Source organism: Branchiostoma belcheri, unplaced genomic scaffold (assembly GCF_001625305.1).
Source record: "Branchiostoma belcheri isolate BF01 breed outbred unplaced genomic scaffold, Haploidv18h27 scaffold4, whole genome shotgun sequence".
Taxonomy (NCBI): Eukaryota; Metazoa; Chordata; class Leptocardii; order Amphioxiformes; family Branchiostomatidae; genus Branchiostoma; species Branchiostoma belcheri.
In genome coordinates, this window is record NW_017804020.1 from 7,160,121 (window position 1) to 7,174,334 (window position 14,214).

Genomic DNA, 14,214 nt, shown 5'->3' on the forward strand with positions numbered 1-14,214 from the left:
TCAACGATGGATCCAGGAGCGATCTACGTCATCAAAGTGAACGTAACTGTTGGGACGGCCTCGGTGAGCTTTGCGCAGGAACTGCACGTCATTGGCGGCGGCCCACTGCCAGTTTTTGAAATTAGGTACGCCAAAAACTATCTTATGCCAGACGACCTTGACATATATGTATAACAGGAGCTTTCAGACTAATTTGCATCATCTTGTCTTGACTTGTCTGACTTTGTTCCTTTTTCGACTTCCAAAAAATTTGTCTTCACTTCATTTGCATATCAATCAACAGGTTGTGCATATAAACCTGCTTTCCCCCTCTGGTCTCTCAGTCACTGACGAAAGCTAGTGGATACTAGCTGAAACGTCTGACGTTTTCAAAATCATATCCAGTTGCTTGAGTAACTGTTTTTGGCGTATCGTATTACCTGGATGTCTAACCTTCATCGACGGACCTTGACATATATTGCAATGTATATAGTACGCTTACCTATTTTCTGTTCATTAAGTACACCAGAATACGTAACTCAATTGCATTTACTTTTAAGAGGATCTACTTTTATGTCCACGGCAAAAATAGCCTGGTGTCCAGCCTTGTTAGCTTTGGTCCGCTCCCCAAGATCCGCTCCCCGCCTACAATGTTGGCGGGGAGCGGATCTTGGGGAACGGACTAAAGCTAACAAGGCTGGACACCAGGCTACGGCAAAAACTCAATAAATGTTTACTTAATATGCAAACCTTTTGGACTGATTCTAAACTATTTTTGGAACATTTGTATTCATAACAGTCCTATCAGTCTTAATTAAAATAGAAACAGTCAATAATGTCTTTATTATATACATGTATAATCATTATATAATTGCAAATCTGTGCTTTGCTTGTTTTCAAGTTTAATGTATTTTCCTCTACGTTGGTGGCGACATAAGAATAAGTTCTAAACTTGAGTGTGCCGTCACCATGTCTATGTGTCGTCACCATGTTTTTAAATGTTGCAATAAAAACAATTTGCAACTATTGTCATCCAAAAAAACAAAATGATAAGAATGTTATTCTTTCACTTTCCCACCTACTCACCCACCCTCCCATCCATTCAATTATCAATGCACTTTCTTGATAGCCTGGTTACCAAACCCATTATATCTCCCGATTCCTACATCCTCATTGCGGAGATGATGTAGGAATCGGGAGCTATAATAGGTTTGGTAACCAGGGCTATTACCTTCTTGACTATTACCAACTAATCTATATGGCAATGGTAGGTGCAGGGAAAATTGTCTGGACGTTCTGAAAGTGACGAAAGATCTAAAGTTGGAGGCAAGCTGCACAACTGGCTGTACTAGCAGCAGTGGCAGCGGGAATTCTGGGTGGTGGAACGGTCGCCGCCGGCGCTCCTGGGTAACTTGGAACTACCGTTGGCAACTGTATGAGGAGAACATTGTAACTGGAGAGGTTACAGAGATTCCTGACTTTGCTGGTATGACATGGGGAGGTAGGCCGGGCTCACATTCACTGTTCAAGTTGATTGATTTGATTTGATTTGATTTATTGGGACTATGACAACCGTGAATACTTTTATCAAGTTGTAGTAAAAGGTTAATTAATGAGATTTATTCCAACACACAATTGTACAGGGATAAAATTTTCAGCAACCACTGTCGCCTTCATCAGGATAATAATGATCAATCACTTCACAACGTGATCTCGCGAGAATTACGGTTTACAAACACGTCACCTTATTCACACTTATTACACGTATCAGTAAAATCTCGTGTGAATAAGGTCACGTGTTTGTAAACCGTAACTCTCGCGAGATCACGTTGTGAAGTGGTTGATCATTAATTATCCTGATGAAGGCGACAGTGGTCGCTAAAAATTTGATCCCTGTACAATTGTGTTTTGGAATAAAGCTCATCCTTTTACTATGATTACTACCAACACAGATGAACTTTCATGATGATTTTATCAAGTTGGTATGTTACTGAGTAAAGAGACTGTTTTTACGCAAAATATTTTACTAACAGCCGACGTTTCGGTGACCGTCAGCCACCTTCCTCAGGGCAATTCTGACTGGTTGCAGTGCAGTGCAGCACAGGTGTCGCTGCTATAGATGCATTCCCAAACGTACAATATTTACATATCTACACATATACGCGGTTACACGGAACTGTATCTACAATGCGTTACCAAACGTACAGGGGGCGTGTTTGATAACTGGCCACAATTATGTATATATCCAACTAGATATGTAAATATTGTGCGTTTGGGAATGCATCTATAGTAGCGACACCTTTGCTGCAATGATGACGGTCACCGAAACGTCGGCTGAAAAAAACACTTGATTGTGTAAAAAGAGTCTCTTCACTCTTGGACTATGACAATATAGTACACGTAGGACACAGGCAGCTGATGTCATGACCCACACATAGTACATTACAGAACACGTAACAAGGCATATATCTTATAGACCGAGACCCTACAAATAATAAACGAAGCGGACTGCCCCTGAAGGGAGGGACGGTAGAGACTGAACTGAATAGAGTTACTCGGTTTGTTTTCCCCCTTCCTTCTTTATATATTTAAAATGGATTATGTGTCGGTTTTCTCTTTTTCAGGGGGGTGGGGGATAGATCAGGTAGTGCCTATTTATTTCCTTGGAGTGTAAGAAATATTTAATCTATCTACTTGTGAAATATTATGATTCTTTTTTTTTTTTGGAAGCTCACCTGATATTGATATTGAATCCTATATTGACATTAGCACTATCGTGTAATTTTTTTCTTATGAAATATAATTACATCTGATTGTGAGCGTGGGCTTTTATGCCCTCTAGTCGCTAGTGTTTCGTTTACAAACAAAAGTAAACCATTGTAAAGTTGTGTTGCGTTAAGAAGACACGCACTGTTTGTTTTGATGCATGTTTCACTTTATTTATGCATGGCATGTTACTTTATGTCTCTGTTTGTTTCATGTAGTGGATATATTGATTATTGTAGTACATATTATGATAAACCCTGTTGCCTGATAGATATAAGACAAGTTTCTCACACTGGTTCGTTTACTTCAATTTTCGCTTTCTGCGGACGCCCAGCCCTTATTTATATTTATAGAGTATTAAATATTTTCATCTCTACTTATGACTTCGCCCAAAGTCAATATTTGTAGCTATAATTGCAATGGGCTGGGCGACCGCAGAAAACGACATGAAGTATTCACATGGTTAAAAGACAAAAATTACCAAATTTACTGTCTACAAGAAACACATTCTTCCATGAAAGTTGAAACAGAATGGATATCAGATTGGGGGGCACCAATTCTTTTTAGTCACGGTTTAAGTAATAGTAGGGGGGTAATGATTTTATTTAAGATAAACGTCTCCTACACAGTTCACAATTCACTAACTGACAATTCAGGCAGGTGGATTATGTTGGATATAACTATAGATTCTAGTCGTTTTTGTTTGGTAAATATATATGGCCCCAATTCAGATGACCCCTCTCTTTTCACTAATTTGGAAACAACTATACAAAATTGTTTAGATTCTGAATCATACATTGTAGTTGTAGGTGATTTCAACACTGTTCTTAATACTGATATAGATAGAACCGGGCATCGAATTTCAAATTACCATCCAAAATGTTTTCAAGCAATCAATTCACTATGTGCCAATTTAGATTTGATAGATATTTACAGACACCAAAATCCTAAAACAAAGCGATATACTTGGAGACGTAGATTTCAAGCAAGTCGCATTGATTATTTTTTAACGTCCTTTTCCTTAGTTTCTCGCATACAAAAAGTGGAAATAGAAGATAATTTTAGGTCTGACCATTCCCTTATTGGACTTTCTGTTGTTACTTCACCAATACCCAAGGGCCCAGGTTTTTGGAGATTCAACCAAGATTTACTAAGAGACCCGGTTTTTATTAAAGAAACTTCAGATTTCATAAATAACTTTTTCCTCATCAATAAGGATTCTGCGAATGCACATACCGTATGGGATACATTTAAGTGTTGTGTACGTGGACATATTATAAAATATTCGTCATGGAAATACAAACAACTCAAATCGACCGAAATTTATCTAGCAAGTGAAATCTGCAGCCTGCAAGAAAGCTTAGACGCTGTTTTTGACCCAAATACCTTTGTTAAACTACAGGAAAAGAAGCAGGAATTAGAACTATTTTATCAAATCAAATCTAATAATATAATCACCAGTAAAAGAGCAAAGTGGATGGAGCAAGGGGAGAAGTGCACTCGTTTTTTTATGAATTTTGTCACTAGGGATAAGGCTAGGAAAAATATGGCCAAACTTGTCTCTGCAGACGGTCAGATCATAACCAGCCCTTTAGATATTCTCGAGGAACAGACCAACTTTTATCATAATCTATACTCTTTAAAGGAACAACCAATGTCAGTAGACGCAGATGTTTTTAAATCCTTTTTTCCAAATAAACGAGTATCTTTGTCGCCCGAAGAACAGAGAAAATGTGATGGTTTAATAACTGAAGAAGAATTGAAGAGGGCAATTAATTCCTTTCCCTGTGGTAAAGCCCCCGGTCTAGACGGCCTTCCGATAGAATTTTACAAGACTTTCTTTAATTGTTTAAAGCAACATATGCTTGATTGTTTTAACTTTTCGTTTGATGTACACCAGCTATCTGATACACAAAAAGTAGGTCTTATTACATTAATACTTAAGCAAGACCCCACGGGACAGGAAAAAGACCCTTCGTATCTCAAAAATTGGCGTCCCATTACTTTACTTAACTGTGATACGCGTATTTTGTCCAAATGTCTCGCTCTTCGCATGAAAAATATTATTTCAAAGCTAATATCATATGATCAAACAGGTTTCCTGCAGGGGCGTAGTATTTGTGACAACATACGCAGATTATTAGAGATAATAGAATATTATGACAAAAATGATTTGCCCGGTTTAATTTTCATTGCTGACTTTGAGAAGGCCTTTGACACCGTTAAACTGGACTTTATCTTTAAAACACTGAGGTATTTCGGCTTTGGGGACTCTTTTATTAGCTGGGTACAAATTCTTTACAAAGATATCTCTAGTAAAATTATCAACTGTGGTTATATTTCTAAGTCCTTTTCCCTGTCCCGTGGGGTCCGACAAGGATGTCCCCTCTCTCCATATCTTTTTATTTTGGGGGTAGAAATACTCGCTATTAAAATTCGTAGCAATATCGAAATAAAAGGTTTAGATACTTTTGGAATTGAATCTAAAATTTCGCAATATGCCGACGACTCGAATTTTCCACTTGCTCCCGAACTCGGCTCTTTATACGCTTTAGTTACGGATCTAGAAAATTTTTCCTTATTATCAGGACTATGCCCACATTTTGATAAATGTAAAATATTAAGAATTGGTACTCTAAAAAGAACAAACTTTTACTTACCTTGCCCCTTACAAATACAATGGACGGATGGCCCTGTTAATATTCTAGGAATTCACATCCCAGAACTGTTATCTAATATAGTGGATTATAACTTTGACAAGAAATTGGCTAGAATAGACAAGATATTAATGCCGTGGAAATCTAAGTCATTAACTCTTATGGGTAAAATCGTTTTAATCAATACATTAATTGTCCCTCAATTTATCTATTTACTAACTTCTCTCCCGTCTCCCCCCTCTACGTTTTTTGACTTATATGAAAAAAAGATATTTAAATTTCTATGGGGGGAGGGACCGGAGCGGGTGAAAAGGAAAACATTGTATGCTACTTATGAACAGGGGGGGCTAAAACTTAGGAATTTGCAGGCTGTGGATTTGACACTTAAAGGTTCTTGGCTGCCAAAATTGTATCTAAATAAAAAATGGTTTTGCTCTAAATTAATATTTTTATCTAGTTCTATTTTTCGTACGAATGTATTTCCTTTTTCCCAACTAAAGTATGTGGATTTTAACTCTTTAATGGGGAAAAAGTCACCTCTTAGTTCCTTTTTCATGCATGTAATACAGGCGTGGTTAAAGTTCCAGCTCCGGCCGCCAGAGGGAGCAGTAGAAATAAAACAACAACTTCTGTGTTTAAATTCAAATATTACAATCGATGGAAAACCATTCTTTTCTCAGGTAATGTTTAGTAGAGGAGTAGTGTTTGTAAATGACATTCTAGACTTACAAAATAGGTTTTTATCATTTGATGATCTGACTCAAAAATTTGGGGAAGCCTGTACCGAATTTAAGTACAATCAACTTATTTCTGCAATTCCTTCTTGTTGGAAAACCACGTTAAAACAGACATCTCCAAACCTGGGTGTTTGTCTTCCAGTCTGCAGAAACATAAGCTGGCTACGTAAGGGAAATATTAATAAAGATCTGTATTCATTTTTTATGAACGAAGCCAGTTTATGGGACTCGTCTGATAAAATTAAATTTTCGTGGGAGGAATATTTCGATACTCCTTTACCTTGGCACAAAGTGTATAGTTTGCCGTATAAACTTTCTATTGACTCAAACATTCGTATGTTTCAATACAAACTGCTGTTTAAATTTTTAACTTGTAATAAAACATTATTTTTATGGGGGTTAATAGACTCACCAATTTGCAGTCTATGTAAAGAAGAAGAAGAATCAGTCGTCCACCTATTTTGGAATTGTCGAATATCTGCAGTATTTTTGGAGTCAGGTGACAATGGTTCTTCAACATCACTGGTACTCTATTTACAAATCAACGCAATCTAATATAATTTTTTGGTAACCTGACTGATCGATGCCCGGTTCTCTCCAATGTTATAGTACTCCTAGGTAAAATGTTTATTTTTAAAAATCGTAAGTATTCCTTAAGTTTATCTGCATTTATATCTTATGTTTCTTACTTTTATAGACTAGAATTAAACATTGCGTATAGGCAACACAAACTATTAAAACATAGGGGGAAATGGGGAAAATTAAATACAATTTTTTCAAAATAGATAAAATGTTGTTAAATAAATATTTAAAAGAGTTTTAAAAAAAATCCCATGTGTAATTTTAAACCATGTAATTAGGGGCAACAGGGTGTATCTGTAAAATTTGCACTACACTATTGTACCTGGATTTTACGTTTTGTTTTTGTGGTTCACCATGTATTCCTTTTTGCACAATGCCATGCCATATTCTGTAACCGTTAATTTATTTTGGAAAATTCAATAAAGAAAGATTAAAAAAAAAATAATAATAAACGAAGCAACTAGAAAGGCCAATATTTGCTTTGGAGCAAATACAGCGATGGGTTCACCACATTTTACCACATGGCAGGGAAAGAATGAGAAACACAAGGGAAAACAATGATTTACATTGATATAACTATAATATGAAGTAAAATACAACTAAAACAACAGTTGGATAGCTATTCCCTACTTTATTGGTTAGGATTTTTAATTGCATAATGCAAACTGTTGATTTTACAAAATAAAAAAAAACGTACCAATAGCCCGGACATTCCAATGCTGGAGCAGGAAAGCTTGAAATACCTACCAAAACACTTGAATACAGACATACTGTCAGTATGGAAATGCTTCTGTGCAGGTGTTAATCAAGTTAAATCCCAACAGCCAATCAGCAAGAAGTATAGAGGAAAGCTGCATGCCTATTGGTTGATGCCCTGCATTCCATTGTGATGACTCATGCCCAAACGTGGTAAACAAGGCAAACTAACACAGTAATACAAATAATTTAAAAATCGCCTAGGGGTATTTGCCCACTGTACCTCCATACCAAATTTCAGGACCTTAGGCCCTAAAATGAAGAAGCTGAATCCATTTAAAAAATGGCAGGAGAAGGAGAAGAAGGAGAAGAAGGAGAAGAAACATCAGAAAAAGCAATATGGTTTCACCACACCACTTCGTGGTGTGGTGAACCCATAATAAATACAATCTAAAAAGGATCATAATCAAAATAAAATACCCTGACTGTGAATACATTTCAATAGTCTGGGAAAGTTACTTGGCGTAGTTTCTAGCCACATTCAAAAACACTTTTTCTACTCTTAAAGGCCCATTATGTAACTTTTGGACAGTACAAAAAGTATACTTTCCAGTCTTGTCTTTACATAGTAAGTTGACTTAACCTTTTAGTATTCCAGAGCAATATTCAGCAATAGAAAATGCAACATCCCTGTTCCATACAAGCATGATAGAAAACTGAATGATCTTCTATTCAAAACCTCGGCCACACCGCACATATGGTTGTCCACTGCCAGTGGTGTGGCCTACCTTCCAGTGGGGTGTCAGTTGACAGTTTACAATTTCCTGAAAGACCTAATCGTTTACCAGATTTACTCTCTTTTGAAGGGATAATGGCCACAGTTTATTGATGCCCAACAAAATACATTAAGTTTATAATTATATTCCACGTCATGTGAAAGATATGAATATTTCCAAAGAAGCTTGTGACATGTGCCCCTGTCCGCCATTGCCACTGCATATTTACGGTTAGCTGCACTTCACTGGTACACTTTTGAGTCACTGGTGGTTGTTTAACATAGGATGTTTATTGTCTCTGTCATGCAGGTATCAACAGAAACCAATTAATACTAAAAAAGTACAAACTGGAGCCAGATAAAAAGTACAGACTTCGTGTGAAGGGTTCAAAGTCGGATGGCTCAAGTTGGAGTTTCCGGGAATACCATGTCTTCTCCGGTCCGCCGAGTAGTGTGAACTGTTCCGTTACGCCAAAAACAGGTAGGGACAATACTATTGACCTTGTCATTTGCATACATAATAATAAAGTACCTGTGTCGGAGAGAATTTGTAAATACTGCTCCTCAAATGCAGTGGAAGACGAAATTCATTTCATCTCTAACTGTTCACTTTATGACGACATCAGAAAACAATTATTTAGCACCGTGTCCAAAATGCTCCCTTACTTCCCTGCCATTCCCTACCACAAAAAACAATTTTACGACTAATATCAACCCACATATTGTAGAAGAAGTGGGTAAATTCGTCTTCCATTGCCTAAAAAGAAGAAGTAAAACCCAGCAAAACTAGTACCATGTATGTTGTAGAATATAGTATAATGTTAGAAGTAGATATAGTCTCACGTACGTATTTTCTTTCTTATGTTGTTTGTAACAGTTACTGCATAGCCCTCGGGCAAGAATTTGCAATAAACTTTCTTTATGATAAAATGTTAAAATGAAATCTTGCCAAAGAAGGGGACTTTTCATGGAAGTATTAGTTCTCCGAATTCTTCTTTTTTTTTTTAGGTTTTGCAGCTGATACAGGATTCACTATCGCAGCCGAAGTGCCACCGGAGGTGTCGTCGGAAGAGGACATAGACTACAGTTTCTTCAGTTCGAACACTTTGCTCACAACACAACGGGAGTCTGTAGCAGGTCCCTATCGTTTGGAGAGTGGTGTCATTGACAGTCATTTTGCAGTGACCATCAAAGTCCAGGCAGATGGTGACGAAGGCTTCTTCTCGGAATGTAGCGTGAATGTTTCGGTGAGTGATCCGTTTATGTTGATTTGTTGAATGGATGGGAAGGCAAGACATATTACATACGAAAGGGTTTGCAATTTTGTAAACATTCATAGATAAAGAGACACAACACCAAGCCCAAATATTAAAGTGTCAGAAAACAGGCAAGATATATATAACAAGAGTTCCACAATCTCATACCTTCGCCAAATGATGTTAACCCTTCAGGTTGAAGAATTATACAATTTTAATCATTGATTTCGCAAATAAGAGCCTCATTTGCATTGATTATATCAGTTGATCATATTCTCCATCCAATGACAGCCTTATCTGAACAAACAGGCTATTATGGCACTTCCTCATGAATTATGCAAATGAGGTTATGATGATAAATAATGTTTGTTGCTGTTCACCGTCACTTGACTTCCAAATGCAGAAAGTTTGAAATTCACAGTGTTATTATGCAAATTAGGTCTTCATTTACATAATATATATCCTCAGATAATTTTCTCGTTCCCAATCATATGTAACAAGTGTTTTGTAGTCCTATTATCTAACGAAGCAGATTTATAGAATTTCCTCATTAATCATGCAAATTAGCTCAAAGATTGAAGCATGAGTCAAGTAGACTTTGAATCTTCGTGACAGCTTTAATTGCAAAATGAAACATAATCAATAAGAGTTGAACTAATTATTCAAATAGCTAGAGTTCCACGATCTCATACCTTCGCCAAATGATGTTAATCTTTATGACTAACAAAGTGAAGATTATTCCTCCTGATTATGCAAATGACATCCTTATTTGCATGAATTATATCAGTTGATCATATTCTCCATCAAAAGACAGCCTTATTTTAACAAAGAAAGCCATTGTATTATTTCCTCATAAAACATGCAAATGAGGTGCTTATTTGAATAAGTTATGTTTATAATGATGTTTACCTTCACTTAACTTTCAAATACCCCAAGTATGAAATTCCAGGCAGTTACCATTGTGGAATTATAACATTTTCTCATTAATTATGCAAATTAGGTGTTAATTTACATAATCACTATGTGCCTGTGTTTCTCTCGTTCTCAATTACATATGTCACAAGCTTGAATAGTCCTATAACATCACTTGAGCTACCTACATACCCGGTGAAAAGGGGGCTCAAACCTACGTCACTTTTTTCCCAGCATAGGAACTACCTACCACTCAAATTTCGTGCCCCTAACATGTCTAGATCATGATATATCAAAACAGGAAGTTCTGCTGCACTACCATAACAAGCCGCCAGGGGGGCCAAAATCTAATCATTTCGAGGACCTACCCATCTACCAAATATGAAGACTTTCCATTTAAGCCTTCTCGAGATATCGTATTTACAGACACACAGACGAACGCCAAAGAAACCATAACCTTCTTGGCAAAGGTAACAATATCGACAGTCCGCATTTAGAAAAATGAACCGCCAAAGTTTGAGTAAATCTCTGCCCAACAGGATCCAAGTCCGATATTATGTTTTTCTAGCGTTGAACGGTCCTATATCCTGGTAATTATGTTGAAAACTCACGTCGACAGAAATACTAGCATGTATCGATGTATTGAAACGACTGGATAGCACGTTAGACTAACACACGCCCCCCTCCCCACTGCATGACGGAAGGGTCATGTCGTGACGTTCTAATCAACTAATTTATGAAGAAACATGCCAAATGTTCTACAAATTTCTGCCCACAAAGATCCCAGCCCAATGTATATAACTATTATATATAATTTTTTTTACATTTTTGTGGGTATTCGCGATCGTCTGGATAAACCCGATATAATTACGACCTTTGGTACATACGTATATAAATCAAACATGGAGGTAGAAAAACAAGTCCATGATCAAAGACAAAGCGAAGCACGTACGCTTCAAATTCAACCGTCCCGAGCTGTGAAAATTGTAGCCTCCTCAGGTGCAGGCCCCGGGCCGGTGGGAAGTTTGATACAGCGTTTTGTAGAGTTCAACGCGTTCTTTTAATAGCCGGCCATCGTACAAGTATACATATAGCCGCCGAGAGAAGGTTGCATTCCGCCCTTGACAGGTTTGATTGTACTTGGCACCACATACGCACAAGAAGTGCTAAGTCATGCAAACGACATATTTTACCCACAATGCATTCCGGTATCAGATATTTCAAAGTTATCGGAAATTTAGTTGGTAAGGAGAATTAAATATCCAACAGTACCTTATGATTATATAAAAGAAAATTTACCCGTTTATTTTGTACTGAACATACCAAAGGGTTTGCAATTTTGTAAACATTCATAGATAAAGAGACACAACACCAAGCCCACATATGAAAGTGTCAGAACACAGCCATGGTATATATAACAATCAGTATACCTTGTAATATCGCTTGAATGACCCTCGGTGGTCCCGGGGTGCAGGCTTCAAACCTGTAGCCGACTGGCGTCGGAGCGGTTCAATTCCGCCTTTCGAGCGAAGTCTTTTTCAACCATTAGAGTAGATTTTCTTAGTAGAATTTCCTCATAAATTATGCAAATTCTATCCAGATTTGCATAGTTGTCGCATAATCATGTCAAGCTTCACTAAGCTACCTACATACCAAAAAGTACGACACACAAGCCGCTAGGGAGCCCAAACCTATGTCACTTCTTTCCCAGCACAAGAGCTACCTACCACTTAAATTCTGTGCTCCTAAAGCATTTCTAGATCATGAGATATCAAAACCTGAAGTTCCGCTGCAGTACCATAATAAACTGCCAGGGGGTCCAAAATCTAATCATTTCGAGGTCTCATCAAGACCTACCCATAAAGACAATCCATTTAAGCCTTCTCGAGTTATCTTGTTTACAGATACACAGATACACAGACCGACGCCGATGAAAACATAGCCTTCTTGGCGAAGGTAACAAAATTGACGGTCCGCATTTAGCAAAATCATGGCAAAATTGACAGCCAAAGTTTGAGTATTATACATACATGGAGGTACATTTCTGCCAAACAGGATCCCAGCCCGATATTATGTTTTTCTAGTGTTGAACGGTTTCGGCAAAACAGAAAACAATCTGGATGAGGAAGTCTGATATTGACATTTGTTGCCATTTCTGAGCAGATTTTTTCAGCATTAAAACTTTTCATTTTCAATTTGTTCCCACAGGTGTTGCCTAATGTCAAGCCTCCACTAGATCTGTGGCAAGATACTCTAACGTTGGCTTATGAAGCGGAGGTGGAGATAGATCAGGGAGACGCGGCGACTGCTGCATCTTTAGCCGTGAACATCGTGGATCTTCTGGACCAGGTCCTGGCAGGGGTAAGTAGCGATTATCATGATTATGATTAATGTCATCTCCGTTTAGTTGAATCTTCAATAACTGTGTCCTATGTTTATTGTACTGCATCTACCAAATTTAAGCCTATTGAACGGTGTGCATGCTTCATTACATGTATGGCAGAAATTACCAAGTGGGCAGAGTGCATGTGTATCTTCCATTCGGGCTCTTTTCCCGGCCATACCAAAGACTTGGTACATACTGCTTTCTCTGCTTAGCACTCAGCCATTGTAAAAAGACATACCACTACCAATGGGCTAGCCCTGTCATGGCACAACTGTGTGGCCCACGCCCTATTGACCACCTTGTGCGGAAGGGCTCTAACAACAATGTAAGAACTACCTTCTCTTCTTCTTCTTCCGTCTGATGCCAACAATCTTAGAGACGATTACTCTGGAATGTGAGGTCAGAGTCCTATAACCATAATCCGGTAATCATAGTCCGTTTGTCCTTGCCGAGTCAGTTCCATACGGTCCTTGCCCAAGTACTGTTAGTGTTTACTGTATTGAGACACCAGACACAAGGTTGACTATTGTGTCTGCTTCGGCTATGTTCCAGTCCTTGATTCTTCTTGGCAGGAAGGAAGAACCTCTGTACAGTGGTCTGTTCTTGACCTGGGAGAACTGGTAGTCGTGTGTGCGCCGTTTTATTGGCGGGGCGGGACTAGTTTGCTTTTTATGATAGGACACTGTACTAGTCCTTGACTGATCTTGGACAGCATTCCCAGTCATGCCAATCTTCTGCGTTCTGCCAAGGATTGCCAACCAAGCTCTGCTATCATGTTGCTCGTGCTGTATGTGTTATGACGGCGATTTAAGACAAATCTTGCAGCTCTTCTCTGGATACTTTCCAATTTGTCAATGTTCTTTAGAGTGTACGGATCCCAAATTGAGGCTGCATACTCGAGTATGGGTCGCACGAAGGCTTTGTAAGCCTTATCCTTGATGGTGCTTGAACTGATCTTGAGATTCCGAATGAGGAAACCCAGTGTTTGTTTTGCCTTATTTGAAACGTTGCTGATGTGCATGTCCCAGCACACATCGCTGCACATTGTGATGCCGAGATACTTAGCTACTGTATCCAAAGTGTGGCCGTGCAGTACAGACGATGTTTCTAACGATTTCCTGCTCCTAGTGACTGTCATGGATATGCACTTAGCGGGGTAGAACTGCATGTCCCATCCCATTTCCCAGTTTGCCAATCTTTCGAGGTCCCTCTGAAGCTGATCTCGTTGCTCTCTGTTGGTTATCACATCGTACACTGCTGTGTCGTCAGCAAACGGTCGAGCCAAGGCTGACAGTTTGTCTGGGAGGTCATTTATGTAGGCAAGGAATAAACACGGTCCGAGGACCCGATCCCTGTGGTAGTCCTGACCTGACACTCACAAATGAGGACTGGCGTCCGTCAGCAACGACAACTTGGCTCCGATCGTTCAGGAAGTTGGCAGTCCATGCTAGAGTTTGTCCATGGATGC

The 14,214-nt window shown here is 38.5% G+C and overlaps 1 protein-coding gene across 1 annotated transcript in view; it reads left to right on the forward strand.

Annotated features, from left to right (window-relative positions):
* The window catches only part of LOC109477089, a 185,930-nt gene that overhangs the window by 151,608 nt on the left and 20,108 nt on the right, over positions 1–14,214 (forward strand). Inside the window, 5 exon segments of the mRNA XM_019778129.1 lie at positions 1–125; positions 1,251–1,480; positions 8,503–8,673; positions 9,201–9,439; positions 12,569–12,721. Coding sequence (XP_019633688.1) covers positions 1–125; positions 1,251–1,480; positions 8,503–8,673; positions 9,201–9,439; positions 12,569–12,721 — 918 coding nt within the window.